Raw genomic sequence first — 25,013 nt, 5'->3', positions numbered from 1 at the left:
TTAAAATTGTGACTTAATTTTCATAAAAAAACATATGATATAACAAGTTTCTTTAGTCTCAAGCATCCTCCTCCACCACAAAATCGTCTATCACAAAAATTCATCCACCTCCGGTATGCGGTCGATGAGTGATGATCGATACAGATGACAGTAACCCAACACCTTAAAAATCCTGGATCCGCCACTGCTGACCGAATTACTCAAGTAACCCATGACCGAGTAAGTCGAGTAACCCCTCGAGTAACCACTAATTAACCGAGTAACTTGAGTAACCCTTAGCTTGATCGAGTAACTCATGACCAAGTAACCCCTCGAGTAACCCCTGTCTGAGCCTCTCAAGTAATCCCTAATCGAGTAACTCGAGTAACCCCTGACCAAAAAAAAACTCAGGTAACCCCTGTCGCATGGTGTGGCGTGCTGCACCAAAAAGTGGATGCGTGATGAATGATTTAGTAGTTTAGCTATGCCAAGTATTATTCTACCATAAAATTTATTACATTAAATCTGTTCGAAATAATTTACTCCCTCCGTCCCTAAAACTTCGACCCTTTTGGCCTAATTTTAGTCCCAAACTGATCGACCCATTTGCATTAAAATACCCACCAATTTACAACAATATTTGTGCAAAATTAGCTTCTTCGTATAATGGTAGAGGGATATTCGGTCGTTGGACAATCACCCTCAAGCCAAACACTATTTCTACCTAAACTAACCTAAGACAAGTCTAGGGCAAGTAGAGGATCGTATCCACAGGGAATGGGTATGAGTACACCGAGAGTATGAAACGGTTGCAATCTAGTTCGGTCACAAATTGGAGGTTTGATTAAATAACTACTATATGGAGACAAACACTAGGGGGGAAATGGGAATAGACACCAACCAAACCAATGGATCAAAACAATAGGCAAGCATGTACACAAATTGGATGATAGAGAGGGCACTCAACATTGTCTTCTTTTGAAGTCACCACACTAAGCATTCTTAAACCAAACTCAACTAGCAAGATAGGCCAACCAAGTCTTAACAATAGGAAGTAGACTACTAACTCGGGTTTGTCTTTCGATCGGTTCGAGATAGTACTAAGGCACAAATAATTGGGATTTCTCACCTAATTACCGCAACTAAGACTACTACATCATCCAAACGAGGTACCGTAATCAAGATAGAAATTCGGTCTAATCATACAAGAAAAGGGTCACTTCTCTCGAAACTACAACACTAAGCATTCCTAAACTAAACTCGACTAACAAGATAGGCCAACCAAGTCTTAACAATGAGAAGTAGACTACTAACTCGGGTTTGTCTTTCGATCGGTCCAAGAAAGCATTAAAGCACAAGCAATTGAGATTTCTCACCTAATTGTTGCAACTAAGACTACTACATCATTCAAACAAGGAACCATAATCAAGAGGAGATTAGCATAACCATATAAGAAAAGACTCACAACTAGACTTCATCTCTCAATGCAAGCATAGAAGTGAATACATGAGCAATAAGTGGCCATCCAATTACACATGCAATTAACCATCTCTTTAACAATCAATTATCAATCCAAAATGAACATGCAAGCACAAACATCAATCAACCCATGGCTTGGTTGGGTCTTCACCCAACCCCTAGCTAATTAACTACTCACTAAACATGGTGAGGGACATCAAAACAACAAGTTCCAATTCAAACATTAAGTTAACAAGTTGAGAGGAGTAGTAGGAATAAGGTAGATCGGACATGCAACAACAATTAAGCAAGATCAAGAGAGAAATTAACAATTCAAAGTAAATAAAAACTGAAATTAAAGAGTAAGGGATAGAGGAAAGAGATTACTAATGAAGCTTCAAGGTTGAGAAAATGTTGAAAGGAAGAATACAAACTTCAATTAATCTACTTCAATGATAGAGTTTGAGAGAAACTAAGCTAATTAATAAGAGTTTAGAGAGTTAAGGGCCTAAGAAGACTAAAGGGAAGAAGGTGATCTTCTCCAAGGAAGAAGATGCAGAAAACTGAAGCCAAGGGTCGTATTTATACACCCCGAAATAACATTGTAAAATCCGCCCAAAAAGTCGGGTCTGCATGTAGGAGCGCCCGCTCCTACATAGAGGAGCGCCCGCTCCTCAGGTTGGAGCGCCCTCTCCTGGATCTTGCGCGCCCTCTCCTCCTGCAGCAATTTGAGGCAGTTTGTAGGAAAACAGGGAGGAGCGCCCGCTCCTATATAGGTGCACGCCCGCTCCTAAAAGTGCAGGGGAGGCAGAATGTGGCAGTTCAGGCAGGAGCGCCCGCTCCTAACAGGCTGCACGCCCTCTCCTCTTGTGCTTTGCTTCCAATATAGTTCTTCATGTTCATGCTATGTGACCAATTTCTCCTTGCATCTACAAACACGAACACACACATAAAAAGGAACGGGGAAGCCAAAAGTTGTAATCATACACAAAAAGGAGTCGGAAAGGGGGATAAAGAGGGGAAAATGACAACAAAATTGTGCTAAAAATACCATGATAAGTGGACAAATAAAACACTTATCAAATTCCCCCAAACTAGCTAATTGCTTGTCCCTAAGCAATTCACTTGGCGCAAAAGAAACCAATAGATTAATCCGCTCAAAGAAAAGCACATGTAAAGATAAAAGAATCCTTAAGCAATAAAACTCGAGCATGAGGTATATGCCTAAGATCAACCACGGTCATGACTAGCCAAGGCCTAGCTAACCTTCCCGAATGTACTCAACTTTGGTCCATTTAACCAATCTTACCGCGTCCCCAACACAAAGTTCAAATTCCCCCTAATGGTAGTGTCTCATGACTCCTCGAAGGAGCCGGAAGAAAAATAGACAAAAGAAGGTTTAGAACACTCGACATCTCAATGATAAGTACCCTCTCCATATGCTTGTGAACCAACTCCCTCCACCGACTATGGCTTCAACTACTCTACTAACATTACAAAACTCAAGGATTACGACACAAGTTAAGGCATAGAGAAAACTAGAAGTGCTTTGCAATTAAAGTCAAGCTAAGGTATATAGCACTAAGAGCAAACCTAAAGAGGTTTCTAACTTTGACCCAAATTACAAAATATGAATAAACTTGAAATAAAAACGCACCCCCAAGCTTGTTTAATTGCTAGGGTGATGGCTATTCATCACTTCTTTTCTTTCCCTTCTTTTTTTCTTTTTTTTTTCTTTCTTTCTTTCTTTCTTTTTTTTTTTTTTTTTTTTTTTTTTTTCAAACTTGAACATTTACATCACTAACTACTAATTACAATAAATTAAAAATTGAACTAAGAAAACAAGAATGATATGCCTTAATTTTTTTGTGAATAAACAATACATAACAACCTTCATCAATCACTAAGAGTAGTTTAGGCCGCGATCTTGGGAGTTGGGACTCAAGTTGTCGATCTAGGTACTAAATCAAAGAGGATCCTTGCCACTCATTCAAAATGTAGTAGGCTTGAAAATATTACAACCTCACTTTTGGGAACAATATGGGATCAATTACTACCTTTTGGGGTTCAAATTCCTTTGATATGGGCGACAACCTTCTTACCACAATCCTAGACTTTAGGTCTCGTACATTCGGTAAGGTTATTGTCACACTAGCCTAAACTAGCCAATTCTATGTTCAACCAAGGGCATCTAAACCATGCTCGAAATTTTATTACCAAAAGAAAGCAAATATCCATCACATGCAATCCAATATCCTCATTGAGGACTATTCTAAAAGCAATTTTTTTTTTTTATTTTTTTTTTAGAGGAAAAGCAAAAATACTCGGGTTGCCTCCCGGGAGCGCTTCTTTAACGTCACTAGCTTGACGAAAATTCGAAGATTGGTTTCTTCACTAACACCTACAACAAAAAGTTAGTCAAAGAAATCAAAGAAAAACAAATCTATACAAATGAACTAGTCTCACATGTTTCACAAGTAACTCAATGCTCAACGCCATTCCCCGGCAACGGCGCCATTTTGGTAGAGGGATATTCGGTCGTTGGACAATCACCCTCAAGCCAAACACTATTTCTACCTAAACTAACCTAAGACAAGTCTAGGGCAAGTAGAGGATCGTATCCACAGGGAATGGGTATGAGTACACCGAGAGTATGAAACGGTTGCAATCTAGTTCGGTCACAAATTGGAGGTTTGATTAAATAACTACTATATGGAGACAAACACTAGGGGGGAAATGGGAATAGACACCAACCAAACCAATGGATCAAAACAATAGGCAAGCATGTACACAAATTGGATGATAGAGAGGGCACTCAACATTGTCTTCTTTTGAAGTCACCACACTAAGCATTCTTAAACCAAACTCAACTAGCAAGATAGGCCAACCAAGTCTTAACAATAGGAAGTAGACTACTAACTCGGGTTTGTCTTTCGATCGGTTCGAGATAGTACTAAGGCACAAATAATTGGGATTTCTCACCTAATTACCGCAACTAAGACTACTACATCATCCAAACGAGGTACCGTAATCAAGATAGAAATTCGGTCTAATCATACAAGAAAAGGGTCACTTCTCTCGAAACTACAACACTAAGCATTCCTAAACTAAACTCGACTAACAAGATAGGCCAACCAAGTCTTAACAATGAGAAGTAGACTACTAACTCGGGTTTGTCTTTCGATCGGTCCAAGAAAGCATTAAAGCACAAGCAATTGAGATTTCTCACCTAATTGTTGCAACTAAGACTACTACATCATTCAAACAAGGAACCATAATCAAGAGGAGATTAGCATAACCATATAAGAAAAGACTCACAACTAGACTTCATCTCTCAATGCAAGCATAGAAGTGAATACATGAGCAATAAGTGGCCATCCAATTACACATGCAATTAACCATCTCTTTAACAATCAATTATCAATCCAAAATGAACATGCAAGCACAAACATCAATCAACCCATGGCTTGGTTGGGTCTTCACCCAACCCCTAGCTAATTAACTACTCACTAAACATGGTGAGGGACATCAAAACAACAAGTTCCAATTCAAACATTAAGTTAACAAGTTGAGAGGAGTAGTAGGAATAAGGTAGATCGGACATGCAACAACAATTAAGCAAGATCAAGAGAGAAATTAACAATTCAAAGTAAATAAAAACTGAAATTAAAGAGTAAGGGATAGAGGAAAGAGATTACTAATGAAGCTTCAAGGTTGAGAAAATGTTGAAAGGAAGAATACAAACTTCAATTAATCTACTTCAATGATAGAGTTTGAGAGAAACTAAGCTAATTAATAAGAGTTTAGAGAGTTAAGGGCCTAAGAAGACTAAAGGGAAGAAGGTGATCTTCTCCAAGGAAGAAGATGCAGAAAACTGAAGCCAAGGGTCGTATTTATACACCCCGAAATAACATTGTAAAATCCGCCCAAAAAGTCGGGTCTGCATGTAGGAGCGCCCGCTCCTACATAGAGGAGCGCCCGCTCCTCAGGTTGGAGCGCCCTCTCCTGGATCTTGCGCGCCCTCTCCTCCTGCAGCAATTTGAGGCAGTTTGTAGGAAAACAGGGAGGAGCGCCCGCTCCTATATAGGTGCACGCCCGCTCCTAAAAGTGCAGGGGAGGCAGAATGTGGCAGTTCAGGCAGGAGCGCCCGCTCCTAACAGGCTGCACGCCCTCTCCTCTTGTGCTTTGCTTCCAATATAGTTCTTCATGTTCATGCTATGTGACCAATTTCTCCTTGCATCTACAAACACGAACACACACATAAAAAGGAACGGGGAAGCCAAAAGTTGTAATCATACACAAAAAGGAGTCGGAAAGGGGGATAAAGAGGGGAAAATGACAACAAAATTGTGCTAAAAATACCATGATAAGTGGACAAATAAAACACTTATCATATAACATTTTGTTTTTTCATGTATTTTTAATTCTTTATCCCTCTACTTTTTTACAAACCCCATGTAAATTTATATATCCAGTATGTTTTTATTTATTTTTATTTAATTTTCTTAATAACCGCGAAATTAACCCAAAAGGGTCGAAGCTTTGGGGACGGAGGGAGTACATGGTTGTTAAATATTCCGTTTCATTTTCTATTTTAAAAGTCTTTAATAGGTTCTTTGATTTCTATAGATTCTTTTTTTACTCTGCTTGATCTTCGTGTCAAACCGCTTGCTTATATATACTTGTATATACGAAGGAAATGTAGTGCATATATAATTGTTTATGATGAGTTTTCTTAAATTTGGTAAATTAAATGATACTAGACAAAAGATGATATAATTGGCCTAATTTTAACAATCAGATAGAACATTATTAATCTTCAATTACTTGAAATCAACTAAGATCTTAATAAAAACGGAAAACTAATTTCACATGCTCTTAATCAAATCAATCTCTTAGTCAACTTTGGTGGGAATGCTGTTAAAAAATAAAATAAAAAATAAAAAAAGCAACAAAATTTGGTGGGAAAACTTGCATGATCCCAATTCCTTCTAGAAGCTGACATTTTCTGCCCCCTTTCTCGTTTAATTTTCTGTCTCCATATCACAATAATTGTCCTCGATCTTCCATTTTAACTCGTACAAAATTATTATAGCAATCACTTTTAATTTAATATACAGATTTTACACTTGCTTAATCATCTTATTTTCTCTCAAATTATCCTTACTTTACATCAATGTCAGTATTATACGAAATATATACTCCCTCCCTTCCTAAAAATTTGACTCACTTTGCATTTGCGCGGTCTCTAATGAACATCTTTAATTTGACCATGAATAACTTCAGCTATATATAAGTGAAAATTATAAAAAGTTGATATTTGAAAACTTTATAATAAAATCTAATAAGATCACTTATGCTAATTTATTTGTATTATATAAATCATAACATGTGGTCAAAGTTATTTTATTTTGACTACATGAATAGTGAGTGAGTCGAGCTTTTAAATTCGGAGGTAGTATATAAACTTCAATGTAATAATCCGTACATATAGCCATAGAAACAATCTACGTAGTTTTTTCTTTAGTAAAGATAACAACCATACTAATTAAACTGACAGATTTGACACCTCTTAGATCTATACCAACGTTAAAGATTGTTAGAATCACTAGAGCAGAAGGAGGGGATAAGGAAATTCACACACCACAAAATTTGTGCAATTTAAATATGCACATCCAAGTATCCAACTTTAGAATTTATTCATGTCATATTTTGGTGAATGTCAAATCTCAAATTGTCAATTGCTTGTTTTTGGTAACCTCGTAGGTTTATATTATTGGCAGCACATGGCTAGTGGGCTTAATTTATCCAAAACAAACTGGCATTATGACTTACATCAAAGTTAATAGATTCAATTGTGAGCTTATATCAAAGTTAAGCTGGTACTTTTAGATTGTAATTATGAGTTCATTCATTCAACTGAACAAACTAGGATTGGATCTAATGGATTCGAACAAGGTTTAAAGATTCATCGTCATCTCGAATAACATCTCTAATAAAGTTAAACTTTGCTAGTGCAAGGGTGCAATGCAACCTCGTAAGCGCCAACCATACTGCCACAAGTCCATAAGGATTATATTGGTAACAACTAACAAACCCTCGTTTACTACACCACATATGACATATTTGACTTATTGCGATTAAGAAAGTCAAATATATTTCACCACATATTTGTGTATCAAAAAATTACGTAGTACTTTTACATATTATGTAATTTTTCAGAAGACATAATGATGTTAAAATTGTGTCAAATTTATCAAATGCAATGAAAGATTCTTTCCTGTATGTAACGGCTGTAAATTCAATTAAGATTTAGACTTACAGACAATGCTGTAAGCTTACTGATTTACTATATTCACCGAGGACACACTTCAGTAATATCGTCTATCACTATTGATGCACTAGCATATTCATCTGAACTATTCATGTTGATTTCATTGTATGCATAATTACTCAAGAATAGGGGTGATGTTGGAGGAGGTAGAGTGACTGACTCCCCATTAAGCGCGGCTACAACTGATGCCATCCTTGGCCTCTTAGCTGCATCTTCTTGGACACATAACAGACCAATATGGATGCACTTTTTAATTTCTTCGATGACATAATTGTTACCAAAAGTCGAATCAGCCAACCTTAAAGGTGTCTCTTGATACCAAAACCTCCATGCCTGCATCAGGTCATAAAAAAGATTTTATAATGTTTCTTTCATTTCTTTAGTTTAACATTTGAACCATTCCTATGATCAAAATGTACCTGATGAAGGAGTGAATCGTCAGTTTCCTGTTGCCTGAAGTGCTTGTTTCTTAGACCACTAACAAGCTCGAGTACTATGATTCCAAAGCTATAGATATCTGATTTAACTGAGAAGTGCCCAGTAATGAGATATTCTGGAGCCATGTAACCACTGCATTTTAGCAAATGTAAAATGTTATAATACAACCATACGACAACCCAACTTGGTGTGATTTTAAATCACAGTTAAAATTCACTAGAAGTATATAAGAAGCAAGTTGTAAGAAATAACTCACAATGTCCCAACAATTCTGTTAGTGTTGTCTTGAGTTTGGTCAACCCCAAACAGCTTTGCAATACCAAAATCTGCTATCTTAGGATTCATAGCTTCATCTAAGAGTATATTACTAGGTTTGAGATCTCGGTGCACAATCTTAAGTCGAGAATCTTCATGAAGGTAAAGTAGCCCTCTTGCAATTCCCTCTATGATCTTAAATCTTGTGCTCCAGTCTAGATTAACTCGCTTTATTGGATCTAAATTCAACATGTTTAGCTAGCAAAATTATGAATTTGATGAAGCATAAGGTAGTGCTCAAACATCAAACTGAAGCAGTTACCTGTTAGATACCGATCAAGACTCATATTAGGTAGAAACTCATAGACAAGTATCTTTTCTTTTCTCGACAGGCAATAGCCTAAGAGTTTGACCAAATTTCGATGCTGCAGTTTTGCAACTAAAACAACTTCGGTCTTAAACTCTTGAATACCCTGTTTAGAGTTACTAGAAAGCCTCTTGATAGCTATATCTTGTCCATTTTCAAGCCTTCCCTACAAAAAAGGAGATGCATATGATTGAGAACAGCCATAAAAACTAAACAGCAATATGTCGTTACACAAGAGTCAGTTGCAGAAACATTTACCTTGTAAACCTCACCAAATCCTCCCTCTCCAAGCTTTTTATCAACAGAGAAATTATTGGCCGCCTTCCGAATTGTGTTGACGTCAAACTTCAGTGACTGCAAAGTCTCAATATCATCTGGTTCAGGTTCTTCTACAAGAAAAGGTCCCATGTAATCCGCTATAAAGAATTTGCTCAACATGTCATTGAAAGATCTTAATGCATGAGTTCAAATTTTACAATTAGCACTGATGCTTTGGCTAGTTATTCAAAACAGTATGTCTATTTTGTCTGAGTAGGTCTTTCTGTTTCATAAAACATTCTCTGATGCATATTAAGAAACATTTCTGCACAGAGCTACAAGAAATGCAGTAAATCCGAAAGGGACGGATTGGAAAGACAAAGAAGAGAAATTATACAAAGTTGTAATGCTGTTTCAGGCATACTTCTGAGAATGGCTGATAAATGATGAAGCAGAGTTAGCACAAGAACTTCAACCAGAGAAAATGATGAGAAAAAGGCGCTGATGTGCTCTTACCGTCATTAACTTTCTTGGACGCCTTCTTGCACACAAACATCCAAGCCCCATACAAGATCATCATTGCTAAAACAATTGAAACAGTAATGCCTGTGGCAAGTGATACTTGTTTTCGCTTCTCTGTTTAAGGTAAAGATCACACACAAAAAGTTATTCATGATGTCACTTAAATGGAGAAATTCAGGGACAAACTTAAATGGTAATTTCTTTTGGGGTATTATATGAACAGCTATATCCCCAAATGAATTACAAATTTGGCAATAACAATTAGAGTATCATCTATGAGAAGAAAAAAATAAAAAATGCAGCTATTTACTAATCAAAATTTCAAGCTGTGTATTATTAAAGGAGCTAATATAAATCATATCCTAAAGCTACTGATTATCTATTTCTCTGCATCATGAACATGTACAAAGTAATCAAATTAATATGTTTTCATACCTTCAAAAGTGGCAGTAGGTGATGATACTAGGGCATCTCCATAAAAGGGATCCACATCATACCTCATATTACAATTGGGACACATCATAGTACAGCCCGCTTTTTTATTGCATTGTTCTGTCATGTTGCCAATGGTCAATTGAAGACAGCTTTTGCAGTCGTTTTCAGATATATCTGGGCTACATTCAGCAAGCGTGTATAGTGTGTTTTTGGATGTTAAGTTAGCCAAAATTCTCCCTTCTTTAGTGGCAAATTTTCTGCCTGGTGGACCAGTTGCCGCTTGGGATGAAACATTTTCCAACGTTTCCTGCCAAATCTCCATGAAAGCAGTCTGGTTGCTGGTGATCTTGTGTATGTCAATTGCATTTTTTCTGTTCTGCAATGGTATCATAGGGTATGGATCCATAATACCTAGGAAAGACTCGTTAGAGTATCGAACCAAGCATTGGTCATTCCATACTATAGATGATTTCTCTCCAAGGCAATCAAGATTCAATTTATCGATTGCTAGGGAGATGCATGTCTGGCAGAAACTGATAGTTTGATCAATGCGGCAGAACAAGGCGCCATAGACTATACTGTCTCCACTTCCCACAGTTGTATCATAGAAGTGTTTTTCATTGGTGGTGTTTGATAAGAGGTAAGACAGAAGAGTATTGACATTATTCTGAAATCTGGAATTTGGAGCAACAGTGCCCATATCAGGGCAAAGGGAAAACACATGTTCAGGTTGACCAGCTACTGCATGTATAAAAATTAGGTAAACCAGTAAACAAAGAAAGGAGAATGCAACTCGGCAGCGCGCCATGTCTAAGAAAGGTATAACAGGCCAAACTATGTTCCAACTAGGCCATGCTTATAAACTAGTGAAGCTTTAGCTTTCAACAAGGTCAGACTGAAAAACTCAACTCTTCTTATATCAGCATTTGTTGCAGACAGACTTGTTACCATGACAAAGCAAGTTGTATTAAAGTGCAACTACTACAGTATTTAAAAAGATCTAATCATTAAGGGGCAAACTTCAATCTTGTGAAAGCATGATATAAATTATGAGTTTATAACATCAGAAGTCATTTTATTTCCTTACTTTTTGAATTGAAGTGATGACAAATTGCAAATAGTCTATTCTGAACTAGTCTTTATTGTTACTTGTTAGCCATCACTAGGCAAAAAGGAGATTAATTAACATGAGAATGATGAGATGGAGTTGATCAAGTTGTTAAAAGAACATACATAGCAAGAACGAAATCAATATTACTCCCTAGAGTCCCTGCTTCCCCAAATGAAGCCTCATTTGGCCTACAGATTCTGTCTTTAAATAAAATTTCATTTCTCCACTATTAACTTTTTTATTTCACTTTGAATCAAGCAAACTCCATTTCCCCCCCCCCCCCCACTTTTAATCAACCAAACTATACTATTTTCTTTTTAATTCACTTTTAATAAACCAAATACTATTATTTTGTTCTTTATTTTTTTCTTACAATGAAATGCTGTGTATATCTATGTTGTTTAATTCACTTTTAAAACCAAAACCCATTCTAAGAAGCCCACTTTAAGCCCTCTTGCAAACTAGAGTATATCTATGTTTAAGTAAATTTCATGTCCAATAATCATAGCCTACATTCCACATTGAACTCTTCCTCCTTCAGCTCACTCTTATATCAACACTGGAAAAACAGGCCCTAAACAATAGGAAGCATAAACAAGTAAATCAGTAAATCAATCCTCAATCCATTACATTAATAAAAAAAAAAAAAAAAAAAAAAGTGAAAGTTGACAATCTTGACATAAGAAACTGAACTTATAATGGGTGGGAGCCAAATGAACTGAAATAAATATTCAGAGTTTTTAGATAATCATAGTAGTTTCAGAAACTTAGTGGCAGTACTCAGCTGTCAGCATTTCATGATACTATCTTTTAATTCCCATACAAGACCTCTAACATTAGATGTGCCTTTTAACCATTGCAGTAAAAATGAATACCAAATTCACCTCTTCCTCTTTTAAAGCTAATACAGTCATTGCAATATCATACTGTCAATTCGCCTGCATTTCAGACAGACTTCTTAATATTATCAGCAAGCAGCTCAGGTATTGAAGCCAATATGAACAACAGATAGATCACAACCATGACTAAAATCAGGAAAAACTTGATAAACAGGTTTCCCTTTAATCATTCTGAGTGAGAACTTAAGATTTTGACTACATCTGTTTCTCCGTATTCAAGCCGTCCTTGTAAATTTCCATTTTTGACTTTTCAACAGTACAAGTTCCCTGGAAAACAATTTCTGCCAAGATAAATTTCATCAATCTAAGGAGACTCTCTAACTCTATTTAATTTCAGCCGAACATAAACAAAGCTGAAAGCTCATTTATATCTTCAATTGCAAGACTGTCACATACCAAATACATCTATAAAGGACTACTTAATTTGACAAAAAAGAATGTTATATACTTCGTTTTATACATCATAATCATATAGTGTAATACCTAAAGGTCAATGTTTTAGCAATAGTGTTATTCTACCATTACAAAGTGGGTAGTGAGTGGGGTTATGGGTTCAATCCTTACCAGTTGCATGTTCTTTGGATAGTAATTCTCTTATTCTTCAGCCTTCACCTCCTTAACTCCCTCCCCTCACTAGCTTGGTTTACCTATGCCATACGTTAATATAGTGTAATGTATGATTGTATGTAGTTTCATTATTATTCTTAAATTCTACTAAATGTAAATTAATTAAATAAGTAATGAAAGATAACAAATTTGATCTAATTATATTGTATAGTCGTTAACTCGTTTTGCAATCTCATGTCTATGTACTCTTTCCACCCTGTTAGTACTTGGTATGGTTTTAGGGGTAAGTTTCTTTACTCCCCTTTAGAATCATATGCAAACAAAAAAATGTTGCAAATGAAATTACATAGATAAACTATTATATTAAAGAGATTACAATGACATACAATTATGCAAATCACTCCTATTATTTTAATTTGTATTACAGTTCTTAGCTTGGCAATAATCATCTATCTGAAATAATATGATTTCCAAACAAAAACAGATAACTTGCTTCCTTAACTTTGGTGGCAAAAGTTATACAGTCTCAATTCCTTCAAGAAACTGTCACTTTATGTGGCATTCACCCCCTATCTTTTAATTTCCATCTCATTTTGGTTGTCACATATCATTGTTTTAATTTGAAGTCACCAAAAGAATTTCCATATGAAGCAATGAAGAGTGATAGGTCCAACACAATATGTAAAGTTTTGACTGTCACCAAATGAAGCAAGTTCTTGTATGTGTACTTACGACGTGCTGGCCTTATAATATATCTCCTCGTATCATCAATTTGGTCCAACTTTAGCGTATAATTAGTGATTTGTTTGTTGAAAGTCAGTACCTTATCTTGGTTATTCATAGTCGTAGCTTTATAATATAAATGTCACATGGTTAGTTGGTTAAATTTTCCAAAACAAACTGGCATTACAGCTTATGAGACTACTCTAACTAATACTGATACACTGACAAATACAATAGTCAACTTACATCAAAAAGATTTGCTCCGTTCTTACATACTTCCTTTGTCTCTAAAATTTCATACTACGATTGAGAGGAAGTGTTTCCGAAAGAAGTCATCTTTATATTGATAACAAAACTTAGTGAGCTGGTGGCGGAGTAGCATATTGTTGCGTATTGATAGGGTTTAAGAGCAACTAATTGGGTGGGTTAGCAAGTCTTAGCATATTCTTCAACATGGACAAATTATAGAGATAAGGCTTACGTAGCATGTATAGTTCATAGGTACAACCGTAAGGCGGACAAATCGGACAATTAAATTTATTTCGTTCAAAACTGATTGGTACAAGACTCGGTATATACTTTCTTCGTTTTTTTTTAAAGCATGTGGTAAATACTCCTAGGAGGGCAAGGTCCATCCGCGCAACAAAATGGACATCCTGGGCTCCTGGCTATATGAAGTATATGTTATCATTATAGGAAGAAGGCTATATATGGTTTGAAAGTAAATTTACAGAAAACAAACGTTTTGGAGGAAATTGTGATTACTGATTAGTGAAGATTATTATGAAAGTTATGAGAACTTATAGCCTTCTTTTGAATGTGTGTTTTTTTTTTTTTTTGGCAGTACTTTTGAATGTGTCATTGTGTTGAGTTCTTTTTTTATCATAATTTCTGAGAGTTGGTTCTACAATATCTGTAGTTACAAAAGAATTTTAGCTCAGTATATGGCCTAAATGCTGTGATCTGAGATAACAATATACACTTAATCTAGGAAACTCAAACAATAATATTTACCTGATGCATGAGTACATTGATTTGAGCTAGCATTTATTCCATAATCTGCACCACCAGTCAAGAGATGAGGCGGGGTGCGTAGAGTAGAGGCGGAGTGATAGACTCACCATTAACGGGTAACAATTGATGTCATTTGCGGTTTCTAGCTGCAACTTCTTGGATTCATAGTAGACCATGTGGATGCACTACGTTGATTTCTCAGCAGGAAAATCGCTGCAAATAATTAGGAAACCTTCATAAGACAGAGAAGGTGATTCAACTCAACAGCATGAAATCAGTTTGCATAATTCAGAAAATTTGAGTTCTTCCACTTATCCATGTGGGATAGCTACCTAATTACAACATACGCGAGAGAGGGGATGAGGCATTACAAGTTTACAACCTCTCAATCATGGTACGTATTACATTCATGCCTCTAAATGATTGATAATCTTTCACCCACACTGCTCAGTACAATTCAAGGGCAACCTCATCATATTACACAAATCAAGTTCATCAGTTAAATTCCTTCATGAATAGTCTAATGAAAAAGCTCCATTATGATGCAAACCATAACAAGTACCATATAACACAATCAATTGTAGAAATCACATAAATCCAATCAAACAATCATATCCTATCACACACATTCAAGATCAGTTGAAATGATGATCTTACAGAATTACAGATATAAAAATATAAATTAGGTTCTGCTGCCATGTAAACAATCACTATGAACAAGCAGCAATATAACCATACACAAAAACTGGCATAACGCTGCTCAACAAACTAGGGTAATTAGGAACCACGGAAAGCTGGGCAGTGGTCAATCACCTCAGAGTTGTTTAGAGCAGCAATCAAATAAAGTTGATAATTTACAAAGCCTCCTGTTACTCGCTTCTGTGAGTTGCTGACCTCCAATTATGCTAGAACAAGATCTGGTGTTCTAAGGACCACCTGGTCAGATGGCCCTGGGGATGACTTGTTTCATCGTACAAGATTTGTAGTTACAAAGTTTTTTAGTTCAGTCTCCACTCTCCAAAACAACTATACAAGTATACAGTAGTTAAATGGTTTGGAATTTGTGCTTAAATCAACATTATCGAGGATTCAAGTCGCTGAAAATATCTGTCACTCCCAATGCAGGAGTACATTGGTCTGAGCTTTCATAATCTACAGATTCATTCAAGAAACGAGGCGGGGTTGGTGAAGGCAGTGCAATTGACTCTCCATTAAGCGCAGCAACAATTGATGCCATTCGTGGTCTCTTAGCTGCATCTTCTTGGACACATAACAAACCAATGTGGATGCACTTCGCCATTTCTTCAACAGGAAAATCATTGCCAAAAGTTGGATCAGTCAACTTCGTTGGAACCCCTTCATTCCACAGCCTCCAAGCCTGCACTATATTATGGTTAATAAGTGTATCAATAAAACTTTTTAATTAAAACAGTTCAAAACTCAAAATTTACCCGATATAGAAGTGACTCTTCAATTTGCTGTTTACGTGAAAACCTGTTCTTTAGACCACTAACAAGCTCCAAGATTATGATACCAAATCCGTACACATCTGATTTAACAGAAAAGTGTCCTGTAATTAAATATTCTGGAGCCATGTACCCGCTGCAAAATCAGGTATATAAGCTAAGTTATTGGGCATTTGTCAACAACATTAACTTAAATTTAGGTATATAAGCTTTAAGTTATAGGGCATTTGGTACCAACATTAACTTATATTTTCATAATAAAACAAGACTCGATCACATAGTGAAGGACATGAAGGAAGTGTAACATATTCACAAATTACTCACAATGTTCCAACAATTCGGTCAGTGTTATCTTGAGTTTGATCTACCCCAAAAAGCTTTGCCATCCCAAAATCAGCTATCTTAGGATTCATAGCTTCATCCAACAGTATATTACTAGGTTTGAGGTCTCGATGCACAACCTTGAGTCGAGAATCTTCATGAAGGTAAAGAAGCCCTTTTGCAATTCCTTCAATGATTGTCAATCTTGTTTTCCAGTTTAAAGATTCACGTTTTATTGGATCTGGATACAGCATGTATGGTTAACCAACCTATGCATTAAAATTAAGCAAAAAGAAATTTAAGCATCAAATTACTGCAGTAAACTACCTGATAGAAAACGGTCAAGACTCATATTAGGCAAAAACTCATAGACAAGTATCTTTTCCTTTCCTGACAGGCAAAAGCCCAAGAGTTTGACCAAATTCCGGTGTTGAAGCTTTGCAACTAGAACAACTTCATTCTTAAACTCATCAATGCCTTGTTTAGAGCTACTTGACAGCCTCTTTATAGCTATATATCGTCCATCTTCAAGTTGTCCCTGCAAACAATGTAGCATGTCTGATTACGATAACTCATAGTAGAACAGAAAGCAATGTGACCTTGCTTAGGAGTTACTTCCAACAACTTTACCTTGTAAACCTCACCAAATCCACCCTCTCCTAGCTTTTTATCTGCTGAGAAATTATTGGTTGCCTTCCTTATTGTGGAGAAGTCGAACTTCAAGGACTCTACAGTATCAATTTCATCCGTTTCTTCTACAAGCAATGATCCAGAATATTCCATTGTTAGTTTTGTTGAATAGATTTAACGTTGTTTCAACTATGATATCCACCACTCCACTATATAACATGGGAAAGAATCTATTCTAACTTACTAGTATAATGTTTTAAAGAGCCCTTACGAATTGCATGTACACTCTAAGATTACAAATGCTTACGAATTGCATGTACACTCTAAGATTACAAATTTACAAACCATTTCTAAATTTGCTGTTGACAAAGAGCAGATGACTATTATAAAGGATTGGAACTTGGAACCAAAGAAAGGGAATGAAAAGGTCATGTTGTGCTCTTACCTCCAATTGGTTTTTTGGATTTTCTCTTGAACATCAAAACCCAAGCCCCAAGTAGGATTATCAACGCCAAAATTGCTGAAATGCTGGCACCAACAATAAGTAACGTCATTTTCCGCCTTGACGTGGATGAAGGTTTTTTAGAGGTATCTGTTTAACATAAATTACACAGCATTACTCACTTTTACTGGTTGACAGTGATTTTGGGCACCAGATATAGCCATGGGATGAGAATGGCTCTACCTAGGTCCATGGTGAATATGTAGCCAAAAAAACGTTTCCTAGGCCTTAATTTGACTGGTTGAATATATATGGTAAATTGCCTCAAGTAATACAGCCTTATTGAAGTCAGCTTACCTCCAGAAACGGGAACAGGCGGAGGTCCTGAAGCAGGTGTGAGAGCATCTCCATAAAAAGCGTATATGTCGTACCTCATATTACAACTGGGATTCATCATAGTGCAACCTGCCTTCATGTTGCACATCTCTGTCATATTGCCAATGGTCATCTGGAGACAAGTGTTGCAATCTTTCACAGATACATCTGGGGTACATTCAGCAAGTGTGTAAAGCAAGTTCATGCTTGTTAAATTAGACACAAATTTCCCTTCTTTTGTTGAAAACTTTTTGCCGGATGGACCTTTTGCTGCTTGGGATGAAACTTCTCCCAATGTATCTAGCACAACTTGGGTAAACTCTGTTTGGTTGCTTGCAATGTTTTGTATGTCAACAGCATTCTGTCTGTTCCACATTGGTATCATAGGAGCATCATTCATGGTACCAAAGAAAGAATCATTAGAGTATCGTATCATGCATTGATCATACCATACTACAGACTCTTTCTTTCCATGGCAATGGGAATATAATGAGTTATTGGCCAAGGAGAAGCACTCCTGGCAGAAAGAAACAGTTTGATCAATACGGCAGAAAAAGACACCATATACCTTGTTGGCTCCAGTCCCAACAGTTGTGTTATAGAAGCGGCTTTCATCAGTTACGTTAGATGAGAGGAAAGAGAGAAGTGTATTAACATTAGTCTGATATATGCTACTTGGACCAGCAGTCTGCACGTCTGGGCAAAGGGAAAACACATAGGCTGGTTCAGCTACTACAATACAATTAGTCGCGCAAATAAACAGAGTGATGAGCAAAGGAAGTAAAGAGGACCAAGAGATTGCAAAGCATGCCATGTTTTAGTAAGATGTAAAGGGAAGCAATGTTCCAGTTAGGAAGTCTTCAAAAATCAAAAGCCAGAAAGTAATACTTCGTATAATTTAACAGTATGAAATCAGACTGGGCAGTTCAACATTCATCCAATTTTCAAATTTTCAACACGGGGTACAAACAAACTGTTACAAAATATAAAAAAACAAGCCTAAGCAGATGATTCAACATAAGCAGTTAATCGTTTAATAGCAGATTAGCTGAGAAAAGTCACCATACAATATTAGGTGATGGGTAGCCTATATGGACCAAAAAGACATACTTTTTGAAAAGTCTTGCTACTTGACCACTCAAAAATCAAATAGTTACAGGGAACCAAAATGTAGTTTTTTAATCTATAATCTGCTTTCTCATTATGATTCCTTATCTCAGTTTTTTTGTTTGTTTGTTTGTTTTTTTTTTTTTTTTTTCCAAGCAGTCATACCTCACTTATTGTAGAACAAAAAGTTAATTGTGCAGCACTGCAGCAATTTTCTTTTTATACTTAGAAGTTGGAATTATCACAATAATTTTCTATATATATCAAGTTATGCTACTCAGCTACTGCACTAATTAAGTAACAAATATATTGCAATACGAGACAGACTGACTGTGTGATGTTGTGCCTTCCATAGAAAGATGAAAGTCCATAATACAAAGCACTTTTTCCCTTTATTTTTGAAATTTGGTCACGACATAGAGCCTCAAAGAGTCAAAGGTGATCAAGATGCAGGAAGTAGTTAACAAGCATGGTACAGAGTTCAAGAGAACAAAATACAGTATAAACATGATAAATAGCAGACCCTCATAACCTGCATCTTGATTAGGTATACAACGATCAGGAAAAAAATTAGGCGAAACCTGATAAACAGGTCTCTCTCCAGTCTTTCTGGGTGAGACCTTGAGAAGTTAAGAGTTTGACTACATTCATGTCTTCTCCGTATTAAAATCTTCCCGCAAAATATGTAGCAAACCTGACAGATAACACCATAAGATAAAAATTACCGCTCTTGCTTAGTAAAGATGATAGATTGTTTCTGGCTGTAAGCCTAGCCAATACCTCTTCTCCAAACATGTCTTTTGTTGTAGCTGTCTTGATTGCCTACATGCCTTGCATACTTTAGTTAAAGATAAAAAACAGGGATTCACAGAAAAAGAAAAAAAAAATTCATCTGTTGATGCTGCAAAATAGACATCAAAAATTCTGGCTACAAATTTCTGCTTAAATAGCTTGATTTTAGGATACAAGTCAAGTTCTATTTCCACCATCCTTCTAAGGAGAATATCATCAATCTAAGGGAAGTCTCTATTGAATTTCAGCGAAACATAAATAAAGCTCATCTAGATTCAGTTACACTGTTAAAATACCAAATAACTATATAAAGGGACTTGATATGTTAAGAGAACAGTAAAATCTCAATGTGACTCCATTTTCTTCAAAACACAACATCATCAAACTTCAAGCCATTTTAAAACCCAACCCCTCATCCAGCCAAATGAAGAGAAAAAGAACGAGGGGAGGTAGAGAGGAAACATAGAGCTATAGAAGTGCATTTAAATTGGTGATTTTGCCTACAATTTTATGAGACATTTACTGAAAAAGTGTCCAATTAATCATAAATGATTATGATATAAGGAAGATAATCTCTTCCTTAGAGCTTTAACCATTCTTAGGTACTTAGGTGTCTGTTCTAAATAGTTATGGTTCAGGGGTGCTTCAGCTATGTCAAATAGCACTCTAAATACATGCACTACATTTACTTTGCGCATGACTCCATATCACCACCTCCTAATGACAGGATAATTCATGAAACAAGAGACAATGATCTGAAATTTGCAAATCTAACAACTCTCTTCATATATAGATTCATACTGTTTTTATGCATCATAGAAATTTAAATCACTAAGCAAATAAAATTAATTATGCCCTTGACAGCAGTAAACAATTTGGCAACAGTAGCAAATTAACCATCTTACATATATCAAAATAAGGTATATTTCACTAATAATGAAAACATAATATATCTTAAGCTATAAAGATAGTCCATACCTGTGTCACTACTTCTTTAATTCAGTATCTCTAAACAGAGCTAAAGAGCAAACAACTCTGACCTAATTATCCAAAATGAACACAGGGCAGAGAATCTATATCTAATCATCAAACCTAGGCATTTTAAGTTTCTGATAACAAGAATATCTACTATCCTTTCCAAGTTTCACCAATATCTCTGCTTCCCTGATGTTGGACTGCCTCACTAACCCATCAATGACCTTCTGAATCAAGCCTCCTTCATTCAAACGACAACGACGATAAAACAATAATCTACACACCCGAGAACCAAAGCGGAAATCTTTGTTATCACAAGCATATCTTAGCAATGTAGAAAATGTCAGGCGGTCCGGTGGGCACTGGTTTTTCATCATTTCATCAAACCATTTTATGGCCTCCTCTATATACTTCCTATCCTTGCAGAAGCCACTGAACAAAATATTATAAGTGTAAACATCAAGCTTCAAACCCTTAGACAATATTCCCTGAACAAAGTCCACTGCATCCCGTATCTTTTCTTCTAACACCAATCCTCGTAACCTCGAATTATAAGTTATGATATCAGGAACTACATTATACTTTTCCATCATACTCCACAGTTTCTCACCCTCCAAGAACCTTAACTTTCTGTAAAAAGCATCAAGCAGGATATTAAAAGTGATCAAATTAGGCCTTAATCCCTCTTTTTCCATTTCATCTAGCAACAAAAGAGCGGAATCCAAAGAACCCATCTCACAAAAAGCCTTGATCACAGTATTATAAGACACAACATCAGGCTTAATTGACAACTTCCCAGGTAATTCACGGAAAAACCCATCAACCTTATCAAATTTCTTCGAATTAACACAAGCCCCCAAGAGGGCATTGTAAGATAACACAGTTCTTTTACAATTTAGTTCAGGCATTTCGTCGAACAGTTTATGGGCATGATCAAACATGCCTGATTTCCCATATAAAGAAATTAAACGAACAGTAAACCCTTCATCAGTAATATCTTTGTACTGCTTTTGATCTTCAAGTATCTCTTCAATCAAACTGAAGCTCTTGGTATTGGCTAATCGTTGAACAGTGTGTTCATAAAAGTTAGTTTTTTTACGAAAACTGGAGTTCTGGGTGTGTTTTTTGAAGGTTTCTGCAACCTTTTTGACATCAGTTTCTTTGTAAACGACCTTAGAATACTTGGTTACAGAAGATATGGCCGAAGATGAAGAAAATGCTCGACGAAGAAGGAGAGAAATTGAAGACATTGGAAATGGCGGGATGAATGAAGTGAAGAACAAAACAATGCAAAGCAAGAATTCGTTACCCTGTACAATAATAGTCTATTTTAGGCGCCATAAGCCTTACCCGAGCAAAACTAACCCGATTATTCGTTTATCCGATCCAAATTCAAACCCGAGGAAATGTACTCGTACACGTAATCACTTGATCCAATTTTAACCCCAATTGAAGTTGACTTAACCTAATTTATTCAGATCATTCGAATCAAATTCATATCGAGTCAATTTGAATTGAGTCATTTTTGGATGAGACTCATTTATGTTGGTTTCTAGTTAGAGCTGAACCAATTATGATTTTATTGTCAATAAGTCTGTAATGAGTCATGTGATTTTGGGTATGGTCTGGACTTCGTATCTAATGATTTAGGTCGCGTAATTAAGTATAGGTTTTTGTCATTTTTAGATTTAATCTAATCCCATACAATTTATTTATATTGAGCATTTTAGCTCGTATATGATAATTGTAAAAATAATAAAATTGAAAACTAGTTCTTTCAAAAAAAAAATTTGAAAACTAATTATCAATGGGTTTGAGGTCCTAGTCCATTTGGATTAGTTATTTGGGTTGGGGTGTAAGGCTTAGAATCTTTGTTGGAATGGGTGAGTACTAGTACTGTAGTACCACTACACCAAGCCTTACTTGGTAAGGAAATTACTTAGTACGGAGTACTTCGTATTAGATATTAAATATGATCATATGTTCATATGTTATACAAATAATTATTTAGGATAATGATATATGTAGCTTTATAAACATCTAACAAATTTGTAAAATTCACAGTGCTAGACACCTAGACATGCAACTTGCAGTCTTACACGATTGACATACATGTATTGATTGAGAATAGCATATTAATCGATGCAATTAATGTTTGCTTAAACTTTATTTCACACTTTTATTAGCTCTTTTGCCAATAGTTAACCTAACCAAAAACTTATAGATAATTAGAACATAGAACTCACTTGGACACTCAATTAATAGCAAGTTAACAGCTACTTCGTATTAGATTACAGCTTAATTTAAATTGGAAATTGTTTGAAATCTTAAGTTTCATGACAAAATTGGTATACAAATTTGGTCACTATTCTTCTATCCGCTTGTGTGTGGCTCTGCTCTTTACTGTACTAATAACAACTAATTTTGCTAGTGGCTGCAGGTGTACTACAAAAATGACATCCAATTTGTACAATGTACTCATCATTGATTCACTGAATATTTCTATGTATGTTTTGTACTAGTGATTGTTGTACTTAATTATATACTTGTATATGTATAAAGTGTATACAATATTATTATTTTCAAAGCTTTTCTTTGACTGCAATTTTGTGTTTTGTGTAACGGTTATGATCTATGGTTAGTGGCATGTGCAGGCTAAGAAACAGAAAATCTCTTACAAAATACCGATCAGTTCATGAACCAAAAAACATCACATATTGTACTCTCTATAACTTGTATAGTTGTGAGGATCAAGGAGTGGACCGTTGGTTAGTCCTTTCATCTCCCCCGGAGTAACAGGCCAAGATTCGATCCTCACCCCCACGATCTCACCCCTCCATATTACAAGTTCAATGTGACATTTTGGACTAATACACAAATCTCTATTAATTAGACTTACAATAACACATTTAGTTTGACTCAAATTCCATCTATGTAATGGAGCAAATTGTTTATCAAACACTGTTTGGTTTTATTTAAAAGAAATGAACGGCACATTTTATCATTGTAATGTTACCTACTTATCACACATTACATTGTTTATTGCACCTTAAACATAAGTAATAGAAGAAAGACCAAAAGATCTTATTATCTTAAGTTGTACTATTTACATGTCAAAAGCTGTTAATTTCTTACTCAGGTGCTTTAATTCTGTTAGAAAAGTACATATGATGAAGTTTTTATCTCACTGTCTTCTCTCACTCATCATGCCAAATTGCGCCTTTTACCATCCAACAAGTACTTAACAACCTCTAACAATAAAGATTCCCTCCAAAACCTACCAATTTTTGGAGGGAGCCCAAATTAATTAACTACCTATATATATACACACATACTCCGTAACTATTGTTCTAACTTAGGTGATTTATTAACCCTCAAAAATTAAAGCCATCTATTTCCCACATATCCCTTCTATCAAATTACTTTGACATGGAGTTTTCATATGCTTCTTCTGATGTTGATAATGACAACGATAACGATAACAACAACAATGATGATTCTAAATTCAAATCCAAGAACTTAGATGCTGAGAGGAGACGACGTGCCAAGCTCAATGATCGCCTTCTTCAACTACGAGCATTAGTCCCTATTATCACTAATGCAAGCATCTACAACTTATGACTCTCACAAATTATGCCTTTTTTTTTCCCTAAGTTATTCCTTTTGATTTAAGTTTTAACAATTATTAGCTAGTCTTTTCTTTAATAATATTCTCTTTTAGAAAATTTCACTTCAATTTTATTAAACTAAGACTTAATTTTTTATTTTCTGATTTAATTAGATGACCAAAGCATATATCATTAAGGACGCGATTACTTACATTGAAGAGCTTGATAGCCAAGTAAGCGAGCTTAAGGACGAGCTTCTTGAACTCGAAACTTGTTATCCTCCTAGAGAGGAAATTAAATCAGCTATCAAAGACGAAAAAAAAGTTGCAGCAAAAGACATGAAGAATTATGGAATTGAGGTTTGCATACTTAATTTGTTACACATGAACTTACGTACGTACAAAGGTACATAATTAAGTAAGTACTTTCTAATTACCTTTTTATTTTATTTTTTGTGACAGCCTGAAGTGAAAGTGAATCCCATTGACGATAACAAACTATGGATAAAAGTTGTGTACGAGAAGAAAATGGGAGTATTTACAAAATTGGTCGATGCCATAACTCGACTAGGGTTAGAGTTTAATGACACAAATTTCACCACCTCCAATGGAGCCGCGGTTATTAGCTCTTGTTTAGAGGTTAGAAACATAAAATCAATTCAATATTACTTAAAAAGTCATTTTTAAGCATATTTCATTGTCGTTGTAGCTTAATTTAATTTGTTTCCCCCTACATTTCTAGGGTATGAACGACGTTGAAGAGACTGAAGAGCTAATAATGAGTGTGATTAGCAGCATATAAACAAATTTAACCATGGATTAATTGATGAACGAAGCAAATTAAATGGTAATATAGTTTCATACATAATAATCGACGAAGTAGATAATCAAAGAGTTATATACTTTTTTTTCATACATAAGGTGGTCAAAGAGGTTTA

The 25,013-nt window shown here is 35.7% G+C and overlaps 3 protein-coding genes and 1 pseudogene across 3 annotated transcripts; 1 reads left to right on the top strand and 3 right to left on the bottom strand.

Annotated features, from left to right (window-relative positions):
* Positions 1–7,792: 7,792 nt before the first annotated feature.
* On the bottom strand, positions 7,793–17,331 carry LOC145610992 (cysteine-rich receptor-like protein kinase 25; annotated as a pseudogene).
* A 72-nt stretch (positions 17,332–17,403) lies between these two features.
* Positions 17,404–18,412, bottom strand: LOC145610991 (antimicrobial ginkbilobin-2-like protein). The gene has a single exon (XM_081666241.1). It carries the CDS (start codon positions 18,406–18,408, stop codon positions 17,404–17,406), a length of 1,005 nt encoding a protein of 334 aa, XP_081522367.1. The 5' UTR covers positions 18,409–18,412.
* A 1,808-nt stretch (positions 18,413–20,220) lies between these two features.
* On the bottom strand, positions 20,221–21,735 carry LOC145612448 (small ribosomal subunit protein mL103 (rPPR7)-like). The gene has a single exon (XM_081667817.1). The coding sequence runs from the start codon at positions 21,716–21,718 to the stop codon at positions 20,573–20,575; it is 1,146 nt and encodes a 381-aa protein (XP_081523943.1). The 5' UTR covers positions 21,719–21,735; the 3' UTR covers positions 20,221–20,572.
* Positions 21,736–23,897: 2,162 nt separating this feature from the next.
* LOC145610990 (transcription factor DYT1-like) lies at positions 23,898–24,877 on the top strand. The gene is made up of 4 exons (XM_081666240.1): positions 23,898–24,068; positions 24,250–24,435; positions 24,538–24,714; positions 24,818–24,877. Exons 1-4 carry the CDS (start codon positions 23,898–23,900, stop codon positions 24,875–24,877), a joined length of 594 nt encoding a protein of 197 aa, XP_081522366.1.
* The last annotated feature ends 136 nt before the right edge of the window (positions 24,878–25,013 follow it).

This window comes from Chenopodium album, chromosome 24 (assembly GCF_948465745.1).
Source record: "Chenopodium album chromosome 24, dcCheAlbu1.1, whole genome shotgun sequence".
NCBI lineage: Eukaryota > Viridiplantae > Streptophyta > Magnoliopsida > Caryophyllales > Amaranthaceae > Chenopodium > Chenopodium album.
This window is presented reverse-complemented; position numbering and strand designations above follow the sequence as displayed.